This window comes from Arvicola amphibius, chromosome 6 (genome assembly GCF_903992535.2).
Source record: "Arvicola amphibius chromosome 6, mArvAmp1.2, whole genome shotgun sequence".
NCBI classification, from domain to species: domain Eukaryota; kingdom Metazoa; phylum Chordata; class Mammalia; order Rodentia; family Cricetidae; genus Arvicola; species Arvicola amphibius.
The window spans coordinates 38944822-38970432 of NC_052052.2; the positions used below are offsets into that span (position 1 = coordinate 38944822).

General features: G+C 42.5%; 1 protein-coding gene across 9 annotated transcripts in view; it reads left to right on the forward strand.

The window, feature by feature from the left end:
- Osbpl9 (oxysterol binding protein like 9) overlaps nt 1-25611 on the forward strand; it is a 136234-nt gene that overhangs the window by 33722 nt on the left and 76901 nt on the right. For all 9 annotated transcript variants that reach the window (XM_038332415.2, XM_038332416.2, XM_038332418.2 and 6 more), the window contains exon 3: nt 12504-12582. In XM_038332415.2, the coding sequence (XP_038188343.1) occupies nt 12504-12582 (79 nt within the window). The remainder of the gene's footprint in view (nt 1-12503; nt 12583-25611) is intronic.

A 25611-nucleotide genomic window follows, 5' to 3' on the forward strand; every position in this document is an offset into this window, starting at 1 on the left:
CTCACTTGGATTTTTTGCTAAGACTTACAGGACTGAAGTCAAGAAGTTGACTGGGATGAGTCCTTATCTGGAGGCTCTAAGAGAGAACCCTTTTTAGGCTGTTGGTCAGGTTTAATTTTTTGCAGTTAAACTTCTAAGGACTCTTGGTTGCTGTCTCTTGTGGCCCTTAACTCTGCTTTTGGGGGCTGTGCTCACCTGCCATGTCTCGTCTCTACAGGAGTCAACAGTTCACATCAACAACAACAGTGTGAATCCCTCTGACTTCCCATTCTGCTGCCTTTGCAGAAAGCACTGTTTTTAAAAGGCTCATTGCTGTTTCATTTAACATAAGCACTGCAGTGATCTCATCATATCCGGTTTGCATCCATAGTCCCAGGAGAGGAGATTATTCCAAGAACAAATGCCATTCTTAGAATCATGCCTGCTGTATAGCAGGACAGAGAACCTACAGAAACTTGCTTTTAAATCTTGTTTTACCCTTTGTTTGGTTGACTGAAAGAGGGAAGCTATAAGCTTGAGTTTGACTTTTTTTTAATTGGGAATTATAATTCCTTTCTTTTAAAAAATATTTATTTATTATGTATACAATATTCTGTCTGCATGTATGCCTGCAGGCCAGAAGAGGGCACCAGACCTCATTACAGATGGTTGTGAGCCACCATGTGGTTGCCAGGAACTGAACTCAGGGCCTTTGGAAGAGCAGGCAATGCTCTTAACCGCTGAGCCATCTCTCCAGGATTTATAATTCCTTTCTAGTGGGAATCTGTGAGCATTAGGTACTTGGCACATCAGTGGGGGAGGGTAATAAAATGTATTTATGACAGTGCTGGGATGCAGTTCAGTTGGCAGTGGGTTCGATCCTCAGCGCTGCATAAAACCAGGCATGGGTAGTGCACGCCTCTATTCCCAGCCCTGAGAGGGCAGAGGCAGGAGGAACAGAAGTTCAAGGTCATCTTCTATTACACGGTGAGTTTAAGGCCTGTCTTACTTTCTATTGCTGCAATGGAACACCATGACCAAATCAATTTGGGGAGGAAAAGGTTTATTTGGCCTTCACTTCCACACTGTAGTCCACCGCTGAAGGAAGCTAGGACAGAAACCCAAACAGGGCAGGAACGTGGAGGCAGGAGCTGACACAGAGGCCGTGGAGGGGTGAAGTATCAGATGTAGCAGTTACTTCAGGAGTCAGATATTGGGGTAAAAACATGATAGATCCAAAGAGCTACAGAGGAATGATCAGCTGACCCTGCTTCTCCACCCTATGAGATCGAAAAGGCCTGCAAATCCTTCTAAACCCCTACCTATTCCTTCTTGTGTCTCTCTATCCTAATTTGTGTCAGCCAAAAACTCTATGGTTAATTCTGGTTAGCTGAATGTTGACTCCACCCTTTGATTCAAGGTTTAACTTTATTGGCAGTCTTGGGAGTGTCAGAGTACAATGAAAATATTCCACACCAGAGGGGTGCTGCTTACTGGCTTGCTCCATATGGCTTGCTCACTCTGCTTTCTTTTCTTTTCTTTTTTTTTGTTGTTGTTTTTCTTTTTGTTTTTATTTTTTTGAGACAAGGTTTCTCTGTAGCTTTGGTGCCTGTCCTGGAACTAGCTCTTGTAGACCAGGCTGGCCTCAAACTCACAGAGATCTGCCTGCCTCTGCCTCCCAAGTGCTGGGATTAAAGGCGTGCCCCACCACCACCACCTGACTTCACCCTGCTTTCTTATAGGACCCAAGATCACCAGCCCAGGGATGGTACCATCCACAATGGGCTGGGCCCTTTCCCATTGATCACTAATTAAGAAAATGCTCTGCAGGCCGTCCTGTAGCCTAATCTTGTGGAAGCATTTTCTTAATTGAGATTTCCTCCTCTCAGAGGGCTATAGTTTGTGTCAAGTTGACATAAATCTAGCCAGCACAAGGCTAGACTGGGCTAATGAGATTCTGCCCCAAAAAGAAGGGGGGAAAAGATATTGTCCTTTGGCTTCCTGTGTGAGAAACATCTGGGTCTTTGTTTACAATATAGGTTTCCAGGAGCCCCCTTCTACACACCTTATTTTAGAATAGGATTCTAGACTCCTTAGTTTTGAGCGGATTGTCTGATTGATCGTGTTATACAGACAAGATCATTGTAGAAAGACTCCGTGATGTATGCAGGACCTCAGGGAGCCCACATCTTACTATCTGAGACACTAGTACATCTAGTTCAGATTCCCTGCAAGGCCAGGCTCAGCAATCTTGTTTTCTGGAGCGAGGGGTTGAGCTCTGTGCCTGGTTATGCCCTGAAAGAACTCCACTCCCGAGCCACATCTCCAGTCTCTTCTGAGATGAAGTTGACTTTAGTAATTTATCAAGGCCACACATTGATAATGAATCTGGGACTGAACTTTGGTTTGTTCCCATTCCCAAACTCCCTTTAATCCTCTCTTCTCTAGCCCAGGCTGGCCTTGAATTCCTGTGGGGCCCACTATGCCTGACTTGGACAGTGCTGGGAGATTGAACACAGGCCCCTGTTGCGTTCTAAACAACCGTTCTACAGCTGAACAACTCCACTTCCTCAGTTTCTCCAGGCTAGAAGTAATGCAGACATGCCACATTGTTGCAAAGCAGCAGAAATCAGTGAAGAAAATAGGGAAGTGAGAATTAATCTTTGTCTCTGTCTCTCTCTCTCTCTCTGAGACAGAGACTTGCTTTATAGATAGGCCTGCCAGGCCTGGAACTCACTATGTAGCCTGGGCTGTCCCCAAGCTCACAGCAGTTCTGCCACAGTCTCCCAAGTGTTGTGGTTACAGGTCTGAACCACCATGCCTGTCAGCAAAATTTTGATTTTGTTACCAAGTATGTACCACTAGATGGCGCCCTTGACCCAAGGACGTGGTAATGGTTGGTACTTAGGTCTAATTACTTCACCCCCATGTTTTATCTGAAAGCAAAAACATAAACATTTTTAGGAAATAGATGCAAAATGGGTGAGTAATAGCATTAACGAGACATGTGATGTAGAGACTAGAGCATGGCATCTGTGGAATGGAGGTTAAAAGTGAATTCTGCTTTTTAACTAGCTTTATAAACTGAACCAACTCTTTTCATTTATTTTTGAGTTCTTGAAAAAGAAAACCTGGCTGGAGAGATGGTTCAGTGGTTAAGAGCACTGGCTGCTCTTCCCAGCACTCACATGGCAGCTGAAAACTGTCTCTAACTCTAGTTATAGGGGTCCTGACACCCTTACACAGCCATACATGCAGACAAAACATCAATGCACACAAACCAAAACCAAATAGTTTTTTTTTAAAAAAAAAAAAACTAACAGAATAAGCATACTATTCACTCACAGAATTGTCAGCCTCAAATTTGTTAATATATTTGAAAAGTAGTATTGACTGAACTTACTACCTTAGAGATCCCAGATAAGCAATCCACCACTGAGTGGTGCTCCCAGCTCCCTTTGAAACTTTTAGAGACCAGAGTATACTGATGCCCACGCTGGCCTTGAACTCGTGCTTCTCTGCCCCAGCCTCCTGAGTCACTGAGAACATTGGCCTGTGTTGCTAGGCCTGGCTATAATAAGCACAGTTGATGCAGATGAACCTTGAATTCTTGTGTTCTGAAGAGGTATAGGGACCACCAGAGTGAGATGAATTATAAGTCAACCAAGTTTTAATGTTAAGTAAAAGTACTTTGAAAACTGTTGATCTGTATATGACTTGAAGTGATCCAGCTGAATGTGGAATGTTTGCAGCCATAAAATAATCCTCTTTTGAACTGTGGGATATTTGCATGCTCATAATGATCTATTTGGGGACTGGGACCCAAGTCTAAATGTGTAATTCAATTATATGCCTTATACACATAACCTGCAGGTAATTTTATACAATATTTTTGTGCCTTGGTACGTGAAATCAGGTATAGAATTTTCTGATTGTTTTGCCTGATTTTTGGATTTTGTAGTGCTTTGGATTTCAGATTTTCTTTTTAAATTCAGGATACTCAACTTGTGTGACATGTATCTGTCATGTGTAGGGTATACATGAATTGATTCCCTGTGGAAGCCTTCATCTGTTCTCTTTTCTCTTAGCTCATCCTGAGAGATCAGTAGCATACCACTACTGATAGAAGGTTATTAATGGATACTAATGCTTTATTTTAGCCCTGTGATACTTTCCCTGATCTCTGGTATTGGGCTGCATCTAACAATAAGTGGCATCCTAGAGCAGATGTGTGGAGGTAATTTAGATTAATGTATAAATTTAAAAATGTCCTCTTCTAGCCTGAAAGCCTATGTCCCATAAGAAATGTTATCATTATCTTGTCATTTCATGATGAAAACTTACTCAGTTAATTTAGGGCCCACTTGTTAATGCAGTAGCCTTTTGCCAGCTCTGTCTGTTTCCTATGAATTTGACATGGAAAATGTTCTGAAATTCCTTACCCATGTGCCTCTGCCTCCCAAGTGCTGGGATGATGGGCATTTGCCACCACACCCAGATCAAAATAAACATACAAATGGTATCACTATATAATCCTGGTTGTCCAGGCTAGCCTAGAACTCAGAGCTTTGCCTGCCTCTACTTCTTGAGTACTGGGATAAAGTTGTGTGCTATCAGACCTGGCCAAAATGAGCCTTCCTAAACCTCGTAAAGAATGTTTACCAGAAGGCTGTTATGTACTTAATAATGAAGCAGTATATAAGTTCTTTCATTTTTGTATATGTATGTGATATGCATGCATGTTCACATATATGTGCATGTATGTGGGTGCGTGTATATCTATGTGTAGAAGCCTGAGGTTGACATTTAGTCTTCCTCGATTGTTCTCCACCTTATTTATTAAGGCAGGGTTGTTCAAGTGAACTCTGAGCTTGCCATGTTAGCCAGTTTGCTTGAGGTCCCCTGTCTCTGCCTTCAAATGCTGGGTTTATTGGCAGAACAGCATTCATGTGGGTTCAGGGGACCCAAACCAAAGCTTCAGGGGTCTTGATAGAAGCTTTCTCAGTGAGCACTTGAACTACCAGGCTATCTCCTAGCCTCATAGTCTTCATAAAGTCAGCAGCAAGATAGGGTCCTTGTTTGGTGCTGCTTCACTGTTACGCCCTGCAGGTCCCAGAATGCCAAGCAAAGAACAAGCAAGAGAGAAAACCATACTATTGGGCATGGCACATGTGGCACCATGAGAGTAAAGGACAACCAAGAAAAGATCAGAGTGGGAGAATAAGTTACTCATGTTTGTAGATAGGCGTATGTGCATGAAGTCCTCCAGAACCTACAGACGCACTGGTGGGATGGTTCAGTGGGTAAAGATGCTTGCTGCCACACCAGATGACCTGAGTTCTATTGCAGGAGCCCACATGGTGGAAGGAGAGGACCAACTCCCACAACTTGTCCTCCAACCTCCACATGTGTGCCATGACACATAAGTACAGCCCTCTACCAATAAATAAATGAATGTGAAGAAATTACAGAAAATTTATTTGTGTAAGTAGCCTTGAGCAAAACTTTTGGATGTGGAGGGGCTGGAGAGATGGATCAGTGGTTAAGAGTGCATCCTGTTCTTTCAGTTCCTAGCACTCAATTCAGGTAGCCATATCTAGCATCTGTGGGCACCTTTACATGTGCAGCGTATATGCACAGAGATACACACACACTTGGAAATAAAAAAAAATCTTAAGAAGCATATGGGGCTGGATGTGGTAGAGTCTAGCCTGGTCTACTAAGGGAGTTCCAGATCAGCCAGAGATACACAGTAAGATTCAGTCTGAAAAGCAACAGCAAATTGGATATGAGATCAATATGCAAAAACTAGTAATATTTCTCAATAATTGCCATAACCAATTAGGAGAAGAATTAAAGAACTGTGTTTGCAATAATAGAACTCTCCTAGAAATACGTTTTATAAGACAAATACATTCTTTTATAAGCTATTGTTGAAAAACTATAGAGAGACATGAATAACTTTAAATTATTGCCACAACCAAAGAGAAAAAGGCAACCTATGGATAAGAGGGAAAACATAAGGCATATGTTTGACAAAGGATTAATATCCAAAAAAGTATAAAGAACTATAAATTAGGAACAACCATAAAAAAAACAAAACCAAAAAACCCCAAAGAATGCATGAAATCAGTAAGAAAACAAAAAAGTATACTTAAAAATGAAACGTACATTAATTCATATAAAAGGAAACAGGAATGTAAAAGAGGTATTGTTCTCAGCATGGAAAGCATGTATGGATTCTCAGTGTGGAAGAGGTGTGTGTGTGTGTGTGTGTGTTCAGCTTCAGTAAACAAATGGTCAGTGTAAAAAAGAAAAAGTTGTACAGGGCAGTGGTGGCGGACGTCTCTAATGAAGGACGTATTTAATTGCAGCACTGGGAGGCAGAGGCAGGTGGTTCTCAGTGAGTTAGAGGTCAGTCTGGTCTACAGGGTGAGTTCCAGGACAACAAGGGCAGAGAAACCCTGTCTTCAAAAACCAGCCCCCCCACCCCCAGAGTTGCTGTTGAGTCACTGAATGGGTGAATGACACTGCAGCAGGCCCTCCTTTCAGCAGGCTGGACACAAGCGTTTCTGCACCTCTTTATATATTGACGTCTTTCTTTCTTCTTTCATATTCCTTCAGGGCGCAGACACACCTTATATATTTACTTACTTTAAAAGCAGCTTTTATTCTGAGAGCAAAAAACCATATTGTTGCTTGGCCATGAAGTGTCCCCCACAGGCTCATTTGTTGAAGCACCGTATTTGTTTCCTGTTCCTAGCTGTTAGTGCTCCTGGCCCAGAATCGGTGTTCAGTAAGTTTGCTGAAGTAATAGTAAATGTTGCTTTGTATCAGGACTTGCTGGACTGACTTCTACATTTTAGCTGTTGTCTTTGAATAAACACTTTACTTCTCTGAGCCTGTCTTCTGTTCTCTGAAGATGAGGCACCAGTTGTTCCCCCTGAATCTCAGCAAGCATGTGTAAAGCTCCATATGAATGTAAAGTTCCACTGGCATTTCAGCAGCGAGGACAGTGTGTTTACTGCATGAGGGAGTCACTGGCATCAGCCATGCTCCATTAGCGGGTGTGTGAGCCATTTACACTCTGAAGTAGTCATTCTTTTATTACCTTTGGAATCAGTTCACCAACCCACCCACTTTTATCTTTTATGCAAAAAAAATCTGCAAAATGGCCAGAATCTTGTTTTGCAAATCATGAAAGCAAAATTTGGTATTTTAACCATTATTCATGCTTAAAGTATTTCTGTGAGTATAGAAAAAAGAGAAAGAGGGCTGGACAGATAGCTCAGTGGTTAAGAGCACTGCCTGCTTTTCCAGGCGTCCTGAGTTCGGTTCCCAGCAACCACATGGTGGCTCACAACCATCTGTAATGGGATCTGGTGCCCTTTTCTGGATTCCAGTCATATATACAGGCAACAGAAGCAACCATGTGCCACACTAGGCATAGCTTGAACATAGGAGACCTCAGAGCCTACCTCCATAGTGACATACTTCCTCCAACAAGGCCACACCTCATAATGGTGCCACTCTCTATGGGCCAAGCATTCAATGAGTCTACAGGGGACATTCCTATTCAAACCACTTCCCACACCCAGTCCCCCCAGGCTTGTAACTGTCACATAATGCAGAAACACATCCAGTTCAACTTCGAAAGTCACCATAACACTATAATACCATAACAGTTTCAACCCTGTTCAGAAGTCCAAAGTTCAAAGTCTCTTCTGAGATTCAGATGATCCCCTGAAAAATCAAAATGAAAAAGCAGATCACATACTTCCAACATATAATGGCACAGGATATATATTACTATTCTAAAACATAGGAAAGGGAACATGGTGAGGAAATACTGGACCAAAGCAAGACGAAAAACCAGCTGGGCAAACTTAGAACTCTGCATCCCCATGTCTGATGTCAAAGCACTCTTCAAGTCTCCATCTCCTTTGATCTTTGTTGACTTCAGTACACACCTGGCTTTAGCAGCTTTCCTGCTGAAGTCACAGAGGGACTTCCATAACCCTTCTTTTCTCCTTGACTCTAAAGCCAGAACCACATGTCTAGCTGCTAAGTTCTGCTGCTTGTTGGGGTTTGACCATGGCCCCCTTCTTCAATACATCTTCACCAACTTTGTGTTTTCTATGGTTTCCTTCACTGCCTGAGCTTGACTGTCCTGGAACTTGGTCTGTAGACTAGGCTGGCCTTGAACTTAGAGATCCACTGTTTCTATCTCCTGAATACTGGGATTAAAGGCATGTTACCTCACGCCTGGACCTAAGGTGGGTTAGTTTAGGTTAGGTTAATTCCTTTTTACAAGTTGGAAGCTCAGCTGGCTGGAGTCTTGCTCTGAAGTCACTACTTCTTTTATTCCATTTCTTAATCTGTTTATCTCCTTGAACATAGGATTTAAGTATTCCACCTCCTAATGCCTCCTTTCTCCTCAAACTGTACATTTTGTATTTTTCCTTGCACAGCTTCCTTCTTTTCATTATCTGTATAAGAGTGAATACTAATAACTACATAACAGAGTCAATACTAATATGTTTTGAGACTTCTTCTGACAATGAAATTAATCCCAAGACTCTCCAGTTTAGCCTCAGGTAAACTTTTCAGACAACGGTAAAAAGCAGCCACATTCTTTGCCAAAATATCACAAGAACAGTCTCTAGGCAACATACTAAAATTCTTTTTTGAAACCTCTTGAACTAGGCCCCCACAGTTCAAATAACCCAAGCACCACTGTCTTCCATGTTCCTACTAGGATGGCTCATTAAGCCTCACTTAAAACATTCAACTGCTTTTTAAATATACAATCCCAAAGTCCATATTCCTCCAAACAAAAACATTGCATGGCCTATCACAGTGATACCCAGTCCCTGGTACCAACTTCTGTCTTAGTTAGGGTTTCTATTGCTGTGAAGAGACACAATGACAACAGCAAGTCTTTTAAAGGAAAACATTTAATTGTGGCTGGCTTTCAATTTTCAGAGGTTTAGTCCATTATCATCATGGTTGAACATGACAGTGTACAGGCAAACAGTGCTGGAGAAGGAGCTGATAGTTCTACGTCTTGGTCCTCAGGCAACAGGAGACTGCGTGCCACAGTAGGCATAGCTTGAGCATATAAGACTTCAAAGCCCACAGTGTCCACAGTTGCAAGCTTCCTCTAACAAGACCACACCTATTCCAACAAGGCCACACCACACCTCCTAATAGTGCCACTCCCTATGGGCAATGCATTCAAACACACAAGTCAGTGGGGACCATTCCTTCCAAACCAGCACACACTTGGAGAAGATGCTGAAGCTATAGTTTCTGTCTGCAACCTAAAGCAGTATTCATCAAGTACTGATGGAGCATGAACAGCTGATCATTCGAAAACCTCAGAGAAAAGTCACAAGAGGCCATGGATTATCATGTTGATGTAATGAGCCTTAAAAATGTCACAAAATGTTCGCATTTTGGGGGGCTTAGCACAAGTTTTCTTGATAATAGAACACCATTCCATATGTGAGTTACCAAGAGGAGTTTTGCTCCAGATAACCACAAAAAGCAGAGCGGAGTGGGGGTATGGGTGGAAGGGAGGGGAGGGAAGGAGGAGGAGGAGGGGAGGAGATGGAAATTTTTAATAAAAAAAATGAGAAAAAAAAAGCTTTGCTTTCCCGAAGAGCGGAACTTGACTCCAGTTGCTTCTAAATTTTGCTAAATTTTAAATAAGCTTAAATTTAAATGGTCACACAGGACTGTTGGCTACAGCATTGAACAGCGTAGATCTAGGGTATTCTCAAGGGAAGTTAAGATTGTTTTTGAACAGATCATATGAAGAGGCCAGAGTGTCAGGTGCAGCATCCTTCTGTACTGAAGGACACTTAGGTAATGTCTCATCCTGATTGCAGCAGGAGACTCCAGTTCTAGTTACCGGTTCTGAAGCCTTCCAGGAAGTGCCGTGGACCCAAAGGAGTGCCCTTTCTCATTTTGGATTAGCAAAGGTTCTTTTGGGGCGAGCTCTCTGAAGTTCAGCTTAGGGACAAAGGTCACCAAGGGGGAGCAGTTGACAGCAGCCCTGTGCACTGCTGAGTTCTGTCTAAAGAGTACTGGCCCTGGGATGCAGCGAGAGGAAGGAGGCATGGAGGCATGGATGTAGGGATGGAGGAAAGGTTAAGAGCTAGGCAGAGCAGGAGGGCGCTAGAGGGATTTGGGGGGGTTTTGTTTAGAAAATGATGGGAACTGAACTGGAAAAATGATTGAGAAAGAGAGACTGCGTGCTGTTTTTTTTTTTTTTTTTTTTTTTTTTTTGGTGCGTGGAAGAATGTTCCAAGTGAGCATAGACAGTAACAGGATGAGGGCCTTTGTGAGCCCTCCTGAGGCCTGTCTCGAGTGATTAGATGATGGGCGAACTTAGGTTGAGAAACCCAAAAGAAAGAACAAACAGGCATTTGGAAGTGGGTATTACAGCTTGGTTGAGTTGTAATTTACATACTGAGCCTGGGGATGTAGCTTAATTGGTAGAGTGCTTGTCGAGCTGTGGACTGGATCCCAAACACCAAATCAGCTGGGAATGGTGATACATTCCATTAACCCAGTACTCAAGAGGATGGGCAGGAAGATCGGGAGTTCAGTGTCATCCTTGGCTACATAGTGTTAGATGCCAGCTTGGGCTATATGAGACCTGGTATTAAAGAAGGAAAATTCACATCCTGTATAGTATTGATTTAAATTATATGGTTAATGTTTTGGGTATATTCTTAGGATTGTTCAACTACCACAATGGTATGGTCAATTTTAGAATGTTTTCATCACTCCATGAAGAAATATAATGCCATCCAGGTATAGTGGTGTGTACCTGTAATTCCAGTGGAAAACTGAGACAAGAATTTCTTGAGCGCAGGAGTTGAGGCCTTCTGGGCAGGATAGCAACACCTCGTCTCCAAAACAACCCTTCCTCCGCTCCTGCTTACTAGCATTCAGTCCCTATTCTCCGTACCCTCAGGGAACTACTGAAGTACTTTCCATCTCTGTGTGTTTGTCCATTGTGCCTATTTCCTTAGTGACAAGTGTCTTTGATACTGTTTCCAAGGTTTGTCCAGGTAGAGCTCACTACTGGGTTTTATCTGCTCTCCTGGAGCAGAAGGGTCTTGAAAGCAAGGACCGTTGTTCCAGGTGCTCCATCTACCACACACTCCTCTCCTGGGGTATTCAGTGCTGCTGTGTTTGTATTTGGACCCAGGCCATGTCTGATTTATTAGAAATTCACGAGGTTAGCCTGCTTAACCACAAAGTGAAGTTGACTAGAATGAAGTGTTCTAGTGCCTGACGGTGGTGACCTGTTCATCGTGCTGGACTAAGAGGTGCCATGCCGATGGCATCCAGTCTTGGTCCTGCTGTGAGCTTCTGTTGATCTGGACTAAATCTGCAGACATTTCCATATTAGAGGGCGGGGACAAAATTTCTTACCTACTCTGAAATAAGTAAGGTGTGTAGAACTTAGATGAAGGTGAGGTTTAGCTATATAGTATCTGGGAAGAAATGAATAAGTATTTGGCTCTACTAATATTTTTGAGATAATAGTCATCCTACTTTTTTATGTGATGAGGTTGTTACTGTTTTTTTCCCCCTCCATTCTTTTGAGCCTTTATTTCAAGGTATCTAAGAATGGACTATGTGAGAGTAATGTGGTGTGATGTGTTCTCTGGCCCCACTGGGATATACAAAATATTGATGCCTTGAGACCATTGCCCAGTAGAGTTTGATTTTGTATAGCTCTCTCCCCCTTTAATTCTGGTTGTTTGATTAGGATGAATATAGTTGTATATAAAAAATGTTAAAAGTTCCTGAAACAGCCAACCAGTGTAGCTCCCTGCCCTCTCACCGCCTTCTGAAAGTTGTGTTTTCCGTTAGAAAGCCTACACTTGAGTGCCATTTGTCAGAATAAGTAAAATTGTCCTGGGTTCCCAGAAGCTCATAGCGGTTTAGTGGGAGGAGGCAGACACAGGAGCGCACAGTAACTCAGTGTGAAAGCTGCAGCGCCCACTAAAGCACAAGTGGCTGTGGGAGCATCTGGCCACTGGGCAGTGTTTTGGAGCAAATGTCAGCTGGTGTTTCTGCACTAACAAGCGCAATACAGCAGCAGCCTGGTGAAGAGCACCTGCCGTCTTTGCATGGCACAACAACCTGGGGCGGTGTAGGTTTCTGACTCCCATTTTAGAGAGCAATTTAAAGCTCGGAAGGGCGCAGTGGCTTGCTGTTAAACAGACTCCAGATTCAGCGTCTGTGCTTGTCCCCTCCCACTGCATCCATGTCCCTTCTGCAAGGCATGGAAAGTCTCCATGCAGGGTACTACTAAGGTATCCAGCCAGCTCTTCTCCGTTACTTCTTCCTCCTTAAACAAAACAAGGTTCTCGGATTTCTCTGCTCGTCTAGCCTGCTTCCAGTGTCCTTGTTGCTTCGGGTATTCCAGGGCTGTAGCAGTAGTATATATTGCTGATGTCATTGTTTGCCTTATTGGGATTTTGCTCTTTGTTTCACAGGGAGCTGTGATTGGTATAGACGATGAGGACGACAGCACCTTCACAATAACTGTTGATCAGAAAACCTTCCACTTCCAGGGTGAGCTGAAAGGGGAGATTCTTTCTCTTCATGGTCCCGCCTGCTTCTTCTCTTCTCTCGTGGGTTGTTTGCTGAATGCCTTGAATGCTTTTGCAACTGATCCTGCATGAACGAGTGCACAGGAACCTTCTGGATGAAGTGGTACTGCAGGTTAGGCAGGGATTTGTATCTGCAGTGGATGCACATTAATTTGAAGCGACTGTGGATCTGGCCGCAATTGGAGATTAAAAATTTAAAGGATAAAAATCAGTGAGAAGCAAGAGTAATGGGCTGCTGCTGCTGCTGCTGGCTTGTGCTTACAGAAGGTTGCCGATCTTCTTTCTCGAGGAGTGTGCTTCTGCTTCTGCATGAAGAGTCTAAAGACTGAATGTGAAGGCTGCAGTGTTTGTCCTTGTGAAGCTCAAAATGTAAATTCAATTGAAGCTAGAGGCAGCCTTTGCCTGAAAGGTTTTACTCTGCTTCAAGAACTCCACGTTTGCATATTTCCATCTGCATTTCTGTGTCTTGTCTGCCAGCCATCATTCCTCTGCTATTATCCTTTCTGTAGTTAATAACTCCAATGCCATCTGCCACTGCTATGTTTCGGCATTGCATGCTATGGCTCACCGGTAGAAAGGGTAAGGTACTGTGTGATCATTCACATTTCATCTTGCTTTGGAAGCGCTCGACCAGCAAATCTAAGCTGATCTTAGTGATCTGGTCCTATGACCCTGTTGTCTGTTAGGAGTGCCTGTTAATTTGGTGCTGGTAGTTTTTGTTTTTTTTTTTTTCCTTGTTTTGCCTTTCCAGAACAATCTCTGTTTTAGGTTTAAAGCAATCCAGGAAACTTAGAAATGAGACTGTGTGGAGATGTTAGTGCTTTGTCTGAACCTGTAAGTGATTATCACTGTTATGGTCGCCAGGTACATCAAGGCAAATGAATACTAAGTACAGTTACAGCTTAGAAATGTTTGGTTATGAGGTCTGCTGGTGACCGTAAGTGCTGGGCAAAGGTGTTTAGGCCACTGCTGTCCCACACTAGGACAGTATGCTGTAGTTGTTTCCTTCATTGTCTTGTTTAAGACATTGACTCACAGAAGTGGAAAATGCTGCCTATGCATAGTAAAGACAGGCCAGTGTGTGCCACAGTGACATTTCTAATATGTCGTCGTGCTTATTAATATTAACTGTGCTTTAGCATATTATTTGTTTAGAACTGCTTAAATAATGGTGCTCCCCTGGAAATTTCCACTCTGTGTAACTTCATAAAACCTTTTCATCATCAAGCAGCCCTGGTTCTTAGGTTACATATGCAATGCTGTTTATAAGCCAAAGCAGGTAACTGCGACTCTTTAATGGAGTTGAGTACTTCACTGCAGTTCTAGTAGGAGCTGCTGACTGCAGGGGCTGCAGCACAGGCTTCTGCAGCTTCTGAGGAGGCGCCCTCCCACCCCGGGCCAGAGCACCTCTGTTTGCCTGGTAGAAAGAGCCTTGGATCTCTGAGCAAAGGTGCCTCTGCCCTACCTTAAATTATTTATGTTAAACTGATCTCCTTAGCATTTTTGTATTTATGTGGCTTGCTGATAAAACAAGACATTGTTTAAATGATAAAGATAAATAAGAATTTTAAAAATGAACCCTGAGTTTCCAGCCTGCCAGATTGTTGGTTTTCTACTGTAGCATTTATGGGGTGTTAAGCAGCATGAGCTTGTGAAAAGAAGGATGTGCATTGGTTTAGGTGATTAGGAAAATTACTTTATACTTAGTGACACTTGCTTAGAAGAAGATCTACAGATTTAATAGAAAACCTCTCAGTATCTGATAGAGCTTAAATTTTATGGTATTCTTCTTGATCTTAAATTGCTGATGAGAATTGAAAGCAAATTCAGGTTGATACATTATCATGACATGTTGAGTGCTGTCTTTTTCCTGTGTCAAGCTAGAACTCTGGGTCTACAGAGTGAGTTTCAGGCCTGCCTAGGCTACAGAGTAAGACCCTGTTGCCAAAAAAGAAATAAAAAAGAATCTTATTGGCATGAAAGACTGTTAGGACATTTTGATCAGAGAGTGACATGATGAGATTCATAATTTACAGGGTTGCTGCAGCCACTGTGTTGAGAATAAGGTGCAGAGGAGCACAGACCCAGGAAGCCATTTAGGAGGTTGTTATAGACAAGAAGAGAGAAAGCGATGGTTTCCGTACTGTACCAGTGGGGGTAGGGAGGTAGCAAAGAGTGGTCAAATTGTATGTGTGCTTAATCAGCTTTAGTGGAGTATAATTAACATGTAATAAATTTATGCATGAGGGGCTGATGAGATGATGGCTCAGTGCAGCTCTTGCTGCAAAAGCTTGATGACTTTGATCCCTGGGGCCCAGTTAAAGGTGGGAGGAGAGAACCAATTCCATAAAACTGTTCTCTGGTCTCCTCACACATGCTGAACTCCCTCCATCATATGTGCATTCAGATGCATATGTATGCTGAAACATACAACAACAACAACAACAACAAATGACAACTTTTAAAAAGACTTTCACATAAAAACATTTTAAAATCTATGTCTCAGGTAGGGCAGTGATGGCGTACGCCTATAATTCCAGTACTCGGGGAGGTAGAGGCAGGGGGATATCTGTGAGTTTGAGTCCAACCTGGTCTGGCGAATTCCAGGAGGCTCCAAAAAGCTACAGAGTAACCCTGTCTTGAAAAACCAATATAATAATAATAATAATAATAATTAATAAATAAATAAAAACTAAGTCTCATATAATTCAGTAGGCTTTGGTCAGCTTATTTGCAGATAGCTGCCTCCACAATATGGAACATTTTCATCACTCCAAAAGATTTCTTCCCTTTCAGAGCCCCCCTCCTCAGTCCTGGGCCAGGCAACCACTGATCTGCTTTCTGTCAGTAGAGGTGAGCATACCCATTGGGGAGCTTCACAGAAATGTGATCCTGTCATGTGTATTTTCTTCTGCCTTACTTTATTTTAGCTCAGAACAGTGTTTTCAAGTTGTTGTATAACTTAGTTACTTTTATGTTGCTAAGTTCTAGTTCATGTTTTGTTATTTTATTTTATTTTTCAAAACACGTTTCTCTGTATAACAGCCATGGTGGTCCTAGAACTTGTTCTGCAGATCAGGCTTGCCTCAAACTCACAGAGATCGGCCTACCTCTGCCTCTTAGTGTTGGGATTAAAGGTGTGCACCACCACTGACTGGACAATGATGTTTTATTTATTTTGAAGGTTGAGTTGTAGGTGATGGAAAGACAGGTTCAGGTTGACACTGAGTTTTGATTGAGGTAAAAAGAACAGAGTTGGCAACTGAAGAGGATGCTTCCAAGAAGAACTAGGTTGGAAGAAAGGAGAGTTCAGTGAAGATGCTAAATGTGTAGTTTGGATATGGAATTCAGGGGAAAATTTCTGGTTAGAAAAATAAATCTGGGGACTGACTCATTGGCACAGACAGTGTTTATGGCCGTGGGAATTTGGGAATAGGAGTAGAAAGAAAAAAGTCTGAGCACCAAAGTGTAGGCACTTTGAAGATGTGCTTTAGAGACCTTAAGATGAGGGAGAATCAGCTGGAGACCGGTGACAAAGGAACAAAAGCAAGTGAAGCCTGGAGAAGGCGCTTTCTCGGAGGGAGAGAGGTCAGCAGCTGTGCCAGACGCTGCTGACGGACAGGGGAGGTAGGCAGTAGAGAGTGATGTCATAATGGAGTTCATCAGGAGGGGTTCTTGAAAACCTCGAGGAAAGCCACCCTAAACCAGGACAGAGTGCTTTCAAACTTGGCTGAGCTGATAGCAGGAACAGAAGGGATTTTGACCCATGGGAGTCTGGGGAGATTTTAATTAAGGACAAAAGGAACAGTAATAGTGTTTCTGTGTTGACAACAGTGATTTCCATGGAGAGGAAGAGCTGATGATGCCGGAGAGAAAAGGGCCAGGGTGCGGGAGTGGGGAGGTGTTGGCTCAGTGTTCTGGACAAGGCAAGCGTTTATGGACCCACAGCACAGCTGCAGGCATTGCTTTTGCCTAGGAGGATAGACACTTTATCCCTAGGGGAATAGCTGTTGCTGGTGATGGGGTCCTGAACAGATCACAGCAGTGGTAATGGGGAAAGTGGAGAGGAACAGATTTGACATTTGTAGTGGGTAAATCAACAGGAGCTAGTGACTGGCTAGAAATGAGGGAGGAGAATTTAGTAGTAATTAATGTTCTTGGCTTGGTTTTCAATTGAACTTTGTCACATCTGAAACAGTCTTGAGGAATTTAGTTTGGAGACACAGATGATGGGAACTGAGTCTGAGCTCACATGCAAATGAAGATAGCTATTAGCATATTGCTGTTAAGTAGAACTAGAGGTTGAAAGTTTAAGCGACCAATTTGGATTAAAGTTAGACAAAGACTAACAATTTGGGGTCTGCATATCTGATGACCAGAGTTCAATTCCTGGAATCTACATGATGGGAGAAGAGAACAAACTGCCCCAAATTGCCTTCTGACATCCGCATGTGTGCAGTGGCACACATAGACACATACACACACATACACACCATACACATACACACCATACACATACAACATGAAATAAAATGTAACAATAATAATCCAGACTAGCAATGTAGAGAGGGGAAGCTGCTGTACCTGGTCCAGACAGTTAAGATGTTTGGTAAGGCTTGCCTAACGTTGACAGATTCTCTACTTCTTTTCAAAAGATGTCAGTTTTTCTTAATGGGAAATGAGTATGTAATATTTCCAGATTTTTAAATGTTTTAAGAAATGTTTGTCAAACTGCACCTTTGTGAGTTAAAGCCTTTGGAGTTTAAATCTATAGTTAAGAACATTGGCAGTAGTATCTATTGTCTGTCTAGGAGATCACAGCAAGCAAAGAGGATAGAATCCCAGTCGATTGGGAAGAGCAATAAAAGAAGTTAGAATGGAGGCATGTGCATGCACATGTGTACGTGTGTGTGTGTGTGTGTGTGCATGTATGTTTGGGCATGTGCAAATGTCTGTGCCTATGTGTGGAAGCCAGGTCTACATCAGCTGTCTTCCTCTATCACTCTCTGCCTTATTTTCTGAGCCAGGGTCTCTCACGTGCTGCTTGCCAATGGGCTAATCTGGTGGCCAGGTCAGCAAGCTCTGGGGAACTGCCTATCTCAGCTTCTAAAGTGCTGGGTTCTGGGAACCCTCAGGTGAGGGTTGTCAATCTGAACTCAGGTCTTCGTGCTTGTGTGGCAGGTGCTTACCTCATTGAGGCATCTTCCCAGCCCAGAACCTAATCATCTGAAATTATTGTTTTTATAGATCAAAAGTTGTAACTTTTTTTTTGTCTTCATCTTGAGACAAGGTCTCATGCAACCTAGGCTGGCTTCAAAATGAGGCTGAGAATGACCCTGAATGACTTATCTGTCTGCCTTAGCTTCCCAGGCACTGGGATTGCAAGGGTGAGCTACTCTGCCTGGCTTATGAAGTTGTATCTTTGATGATTTAATGTCTGTAATGATTTATAGCATTATGGATATAGGGATAATAACAAACATTTATTGAGTATTTATTTTATATGAGATATTTTTGGGTTCTACCTTTATTAAATCATGCAGCTCACTTTACAAAGTAAGTACTAGTGCCACCTTTACTTTATAGATAAGGAAGCTGGGGCCACCCAGCTGATATAAAGCAAAATTGAAAACTGAGCACAGTACTTAGTACCTTATCTTTTGAGACAGGTTCTCATAAATTCTTGACTAGCCTAGAACTTGATCTATGGCCAGTGAGGATGACCTTGAACTTCTGATTCTCCTGCCTGTACATCCTGAGATCTGGGATTACAGAGTGCATTACCTTGTCTGGTTTATGAGCTGCTGAGGATCAAACCAAGGCCTTCATGCACACCAGGCAAGCTCTCTAGCACGTGCTCTTGAGAGGCATTGTTAAAGACATAAGTCACTTAGCTATCATGATCTATCATTTTATCAAGAAAGAGTTAATGTAAAATAGGAGTACCTTCAAATAACAATGCAGTTGAATGCAAGGGTAAAATACCATGCCCTTAATGTCCCCGTGTTCCGTTACTTAGAAGCAGTAGCAGTGCTACAGTGGCAGCAACTATCAGGTTGCTACTAAGTAACTGATATGAACCAGACACTGTTCAGCAGACAGTGGACACCGCTGTATCTAGTTGCTAAACCCATAATCACAGATAGCTTTGTTTCTAGAGTTGGAGAAACTGAGTTTTAGGACACCCAAGTGGTAGAGCCAGGATTTGTTTTCAGATCCATCTAGGTCAGTGGTTCTAAAGTGTGTTTGTAGATAGAGCTTCAGCACTGCGTGGGAGTGTGCTGGGAATGTGCCCTTACGAGCCAGAAGCTCTGGAATGGGTCCTCCACAGCGCCTATAATACCTTTGAAAGCCTGAACTCCAGAGTCTGGAATGGCAATTGCTCTAGGACCATCCTTAATGTATAGATGAGTAAGATGCAGAACCAAGTGACTTAGAGCCTTGATCATAGATTGCCCTTAATATGATCAGTCTAATTTGTATCAAAGGATGTTTCGCCTTCGACAAGCCTGGTGTGTAAACATTGTTTTTTCATTTTAAAAAAGATGAAAAACTGTACAACTGCGCACAGTGACAGGAGGGTCATAAGTTTGAAGTCAGTCTAGGTTACATAGTGAGGACATATCTCAAAAAAGCAGAGCGGTGGGGGGGGGGGTTACTGGCGACGTCTTCTAAACAGTACAAACTGTAAATAGTATAAGTTACATATTTTAGAGTAATACAAGTTTTCTAAGATAAAATACAGCACTTTAAAGCATCGAAAAGAAGCCTAGAGTAGAACTCCATAATCTCAGTGGAAGCAGTTGTCTGCGGTTGATCTGATAACCAACATTTTCAGCTCAGCCCTCTTAAAGCTGGATTAGTTATTAAAATGCAGAATTATTATGCAACCTAGTGGTTTAAAAAGTCATATTGTTCAAATATATAAGTGCATCAATGCCTCCAGTACACGAATATTAGCCAGCTTGTCACACACCTACACAGTCTGTTGTTTGGACTAGAAAGTAGTCGTTAGACTAAAGCGTCGTGACGTGACTCCTGCTTAGGGAGCAGTTACCTCAGCATTATCCCTGGTAAGCATGGCACTATCTTCTTTTGACTTGAAATATTTTCTCTGTAGTTAATGTTTCTGATTTCTATGTGATAACCTTTCTGAAACAAAAAGTGACACTTCATATAAGAGAAATAAATTAACTATAATTAAATCTGTAATTAGCTGTTATAATTTCAGTGGTGCTCGGGATGTTTATGTAGGCTGGATTCATGTGTTGGGAGTTTGTTGTATAGCTGTAGGAAGATTAGATCTCACTAGTGCTCCCATGCTTTTCTTAATTTGCTTTCTGTTCGTGATCCTCCCTAAATATTTGCAACTATAATCTTCCCGAGTCTAATTATGGACTCTGGTATAGTAAGTAGTTAGAGGTCTCCAATGCAGTATTACTTTTGTTAGCAATTTACAATTTATCCCACCACTCATTTCTCTTAATTTCTAATTTAATATTTCAGTGTGACAAGCTGGGAGAGTAATGTAAAGACATTGCTAATTATCACTCCAGTCCTACTTACTGCCTGAGGTGAGAAGGATCAGGGTCACCTCCTTGACCCTCTGGTCCAGTGTATGTGTAAGAACAAGTCATCCTGTGACTGCTACTAACTTCTGTGTAGCGGTGACCAGATACCTGATGGAAACAACTCAAAGGGAGGAGTTCTTATTTCAGCTCCTGTTTTCAAATGCATTGTGCGGTGGAGGGCACGGCAGAGCAATGCATGAGCCAGAGTTTGTTTGGGTTACTTTAGGAGCTTGGCAACTAAAGGACAACTACATCAGGGAAAGCCCAACCCCGGCATGGGTGGTGACTCTGGGGAGCTGCATCTGGAGAGTTCCCAAGCAATTGTTATTGGGTATATAACCTTGGAAGGGACCTTGTGGGTCTTAGTAAGCAATCTTTTTAGTTTGGGGCACATCGCTTGGTGTGAAGAGTGAGCATAGATACATAATGAAAGGAACTTTCCTACTTTTTACAATGCTTAGGCACTTGTGGGAAATACTAATGTTCAGTTTACTTCATCTACTCTTGTTGTTGTTTCATTTGTTGTCAGGACAGGGTTTCTCTACGTAGCCCTGGCTGTCCTGAAACTTGCTCTGTAGACCAGACTAGTCTCAAATCAGAGACTGCCTGCCTCTGCTTACCCAGTGCTGGGATTAAGGGTCTGCGCCACCACTGCCCATCTCATCTTCTTATTTTTAAAAATTGATTTGTCTTTGTGAAATCAACAAGTACCTGAGTATGTATTTAACACAAGGAACTAGGCTATCTTCTCAGTGTAAAGAGCAGCAAACAGTGAAATTCATAGATTTAGAAGCTCAATTTCAAATTTTCGTTCCAGCAGCAACCTCTTGGTTGTACAGTTTCTCGTACTTTTCATATTATGGGTTAAATGAGTTAAAACTTTGGCAATTCTGATAATGCCTGGATTGCACTGATCCTGCTTTATCTTTCAGATTGCTTGGTTCTGCCAGCGTTTCCTTTCAGCCCTTTTATTAACATTCAGGGTGTGAACGTGCATTTTCATGACTGTGACACTTCCTAATATACTCCACATGTAACATAAGTTTATCATATGAACTGAAGTTATATTGTATCCTTGTTTTTAGTATGTGTGTGTCAGGCTCTCATGTATCCCAGGCTGGCCTGAAATGTGCTATCTAAGGATGGTCCTGAACTCAGAACTTCTTTCATTTCCTAGTGTGGACTGGAGTGTACACCGCCATACCTGGTTTATGCAGCGCTGGGGATCAAACCCCATAGCTCTGTGCATGGTAGGCAAGCACTCTGCCAGCTGAGCTACTTCCTCAATCTAATCTTAAAATCAAGTTAAGAGGACCTTAAGACAACTCACTGACATTTAGGAAGGGCTGAGATTTGAATGAATTATAAAAAGCTCTGTCTTGCTAGGCTGCTGGCTGCAGTGAGGCCTCCGTGTTAGAGGAGTCGGGTGTTATATAAAAGGCCGTTGATCTGAGTGTGTGCCATGGGTGATGTAAGGTTGAGGGCAGGGATGTGATGAGTGGTTTTTGTTTTGCTTTTTGTCTTTGTAGAAGATGACTGGAGGTTTTTTCCCTAGAGAAGGAGGTTAGAATGCACAGTAGAAGTGAGCCTCTGGCGAGTAAAACAGGACTGGTGGGGAAGCAGCCACTGAGGGTCAGCTGAACGTTATGCTGGGCATGATAACCCTTGGCGGGACCACACAGTTGAGGAAGATGGGGAAGACCTCGAGGCTCGTATGAATTTTTATTCATAGTCACAATAGCAGGGCCTAGATTTATTTCACAGCTCTCATTGTACAGTGTTGCTCACTCACGCCGTACTCTCTGTGACTCCTGTCACGCTGACTTGCTTTTTATCATACTGTAGCCTCTGCATCTCCTTTGCTGCTGTCGGCTCTTTCCAAACCAGTGCTTCATGGTAGCAGGCGGGTTTGTGTCTGCACTCAGTGTGTATCCAAGCAGGGACTCATCACTGTGCTGGGCCCACTGAGGCAAGGTTAACTGGGACATTGGTCGGAAGAGATGGCAGTGAATCACATCACAAGTCACCAGCTGTTAGGGAGACTTTGGAGCCTGGCCACAGAAAGCATGGGGTGTTCCCTGAATGGAGTTACTGATGAGGGGGTCGGGCGTTGACCTTGTTCCCTTATTTCAGTCTGTTCATACTCCACAGTTCTCTTCTTACACCAGCAGAGGGAGCAGTTCAAAGTTTTTGAGGGAAAGAAGCCAATATGTCTTCTCTTAGTTACTTGTGTTATTCAGAAACCTGGTTTTTCTATGAGAACTCAGTGTGGAGCATGAGGTGTTCGGCACTGGTTTAAGCATAGTGATTTGGCAAGAATATAAATCCTGTGTTGTAATGAGTGCTGAATTAATGACATTTTGCTGTGTCTGGGTTTTTCTTTTACAGGGCAGGGCTGAAGCTTGTGATATGTACAGGGTTCTAACTACAGTCTTGATCTAGAAGTGTAGTCTTTCTGAAGGAAAGGCAAAGATATTGTGTTAATAGCTTAGCACTAAATATAGCAGAGAGAGGAAATGGCTTGCTGCTCTTTGCCCTGAGCAGAATTCCCTGGAGAAACTGGAGCCAGAGTGAAACCCTCTGAAGGAATTTTATACATGGTAATGCAGAATGCCTTCCCAATACTCTGCTCCAAAGAAACACGTGCACATTTCTCCTTTTATATGCAAAAGGCTGCTCTACCCACAGCGTGTAAAGGATAATGTCTATTTTCTCTAAGCATTTTATTTAAAGAAGCATACATCAATTATTATGATTTTTCCCAATAGGATTCTTTTACTTTGTTAGGTCTCATCTATTTGATCTTGTTTACTTCAAAAATCAAACAAAAGAATTACTAGATAATTCTCTTTTCACATATTTTGCTTGCTTTGTTTTAGTCTATTTCCTGAACTTGGCTTATTTATATTTATTTATTGGTATGCCTCCCTCTGTAGCCTGGCTGACCTGGAGCTCTGACTCAGCTTCCCAAGTGCTGGACTTACAGGCACGAGCTTCCGCACCCGCTCTTTCCTGCTTTTCTTTTTAAGTAGGCCTTGATTTTCCTCTTTAGTTTCGTTTCATTTATTAATCCAAGTAAAGTGACCCTGTAACATTTTCCTTTCTGACGTTCTGTATTTCTCCTAGTGAGCTGACACTTTGCTGCTTTGGACTCTTAAATTTACCTTCTCCGTCCCACTCTCCCTTCTTGACTCCAGAATGAATTAAAGATATAGTCTCATTTTTTGTTTTTTCTCTAAGAGGGATGTTTTTCTAATAACATGTGTTTGAGTACTTTTGTTCATAAATTCAGTAAAACTTTTATAATTTTCTTAAAGATAAGACCTGCTATATGGCTTTGGCTCGCTTGGTACTTGTTATGTATTCCAAGCTGGCCTTGAATGCACAGGATCCTCCTGCATCAGCCTCCAGAGGCTAGGGTTACAGGCATGTACCATTAGCTTAGCGCTTCTGGGGTTGGAGAGATGGCTCAGGAAGTAAAGTGCCAAGAGCCCACACAAGCGTGAGGGCCCGAGTGTGGATTTCAAGAGCCCACACAAAAAGGTGGGTGTTGAGCTCCAGGTCGATGAGAGACCTTGTCTGAAAATATCAGGTAGAGAGAGATTGAAGAAGATGCCTGACTTCACACATACAAATGCACCCCCCCACACACAAATACACATGCCCCACATACATCTCATCTACACACATACTTACACATATGTATGCTTACCACACACACACACATATCTATGCACACACTTTAAACAGAAAATAACTCATTTCTGACAGTGAGGCTTTTCAAACCTTTGGAGCCCTCTCATTTCTCATCTTGTATATTCTTTTGTTGTGTTTGTGTAAGGTCTTGCTGGGCTAGCCTCTTCTGACACACACTCTTGAGTGCCAAGATTGTGTGCATGTGTCACAGCTCTTGGGGCTTGCCAACTCCATTCGCTGTGCCATGGACTGGCACCTCCATTTCCCCAGCGAGCCAAGCTGAAGCCTGCTCCTGCTTTGCATCTGCTTACCCTAATGCCCCTGTGTCACTTTGTCTACAGGATGCTCCTTCTGGCTCCTAAGCCTGTTATGTGGCTCAGGCCTTTATCATTTCCTTCACACTTTCTGCTGCTTCGTTAGCCCCCCCCCCCCACTCGCCTTCCCTAGTTTCTGTACAGCCAAAGCACCTTTCTGTTTAATGCCTGTGAGAACTCTCTAAAGCCACAGACTTCCTAAATGTTCCTACATCCCCATGTCGGAAAAAGGACTTTACAAAGTCTTGCTTTTTTAAAGTTACGGAATAGTGTCTGACTGACACTTTGACTCCTTCACAAAACCCTGAAGTTAATGCAGTGTAGAAAGCTGTAGAAGCTAAAAGTAGTATATATATATATAAATATATATATATATATATATATAAATATATATATATATATATATATATATTTGCATAGTAATTTGTCAAGGATTTTCGTTGAGTAGGAATAATTTGGCTGACAAGCATGTGATTGGTGAATGAATTGAAAAGAACTCATATGGTTTTCATTGTCCTTGACTGAATGAACACATAGTTGCCTGACACAATGCTAACTCTGTCTTGGAGATTCACAATATTGCTTCAGCTAATCAAAACAGAAGTTGTGGAGGAGAGACACATTTGCAAATATTTGCATGCATTTTGACAGTTTGGAGACTTCAGCTATAACTATTAATAAATCTTCAAAGGAGCCAATTGTGGAAAATTTAATAACATATCAAGCAAAAGTGATTTCTTAGAAACCCTAACTTGCATATGCCTTTAATCCCAACACTCGGGAAGCACAGGCATGTGGATCTCGGATTTCAAGACCAGCCTGATCTACAGAGTGAGTTCCAGGACAGCCAGAGCCACATTGTAAGACTTTGCCTCAAAAAAATGAAAGAGAGAGAGAGAAGAAAGAAACCCTAACTTAACTTCCGACGACAAACAGGAAATGGAGCACTATCCCCATCAATTTTCCCCAGCAAATATCTTGTTGAACAGTTGTTTCCATGGCGAGATTCTAACTGGCTGGGATCTGTCAAGAAGTAAAGACTGACTCCTGCTTTGTTTATTTTTGAGACAGGGTATCTCTGTGTAGCTCTGTAGATCAGCTGGCCTCAAATTTAAGAGATTTGTCTGCCCCTGCCTCCCAAGTGCTGGGATTAAAGGTGTGCACCACCCCCATCCTCCAGAAAGACCCCTGCTTTTGTGGATCTTAATATTCCAGGGACAGGAAAGATGGGCAATAAATAATAGCCATGAACCAGCATGTATGTTAAAGGCATAAGGACACTAAAGAAACAGTAGGAACAAGGTAGTGGGATGGGGGATGCTGGATTAGGGGGCAGTCTTCTATAAAGACTTGTGATGGTTAGTGTTAATTGTCAGTTTGGCAGACTGTAGAAGAGAGTCCTGGGAGATG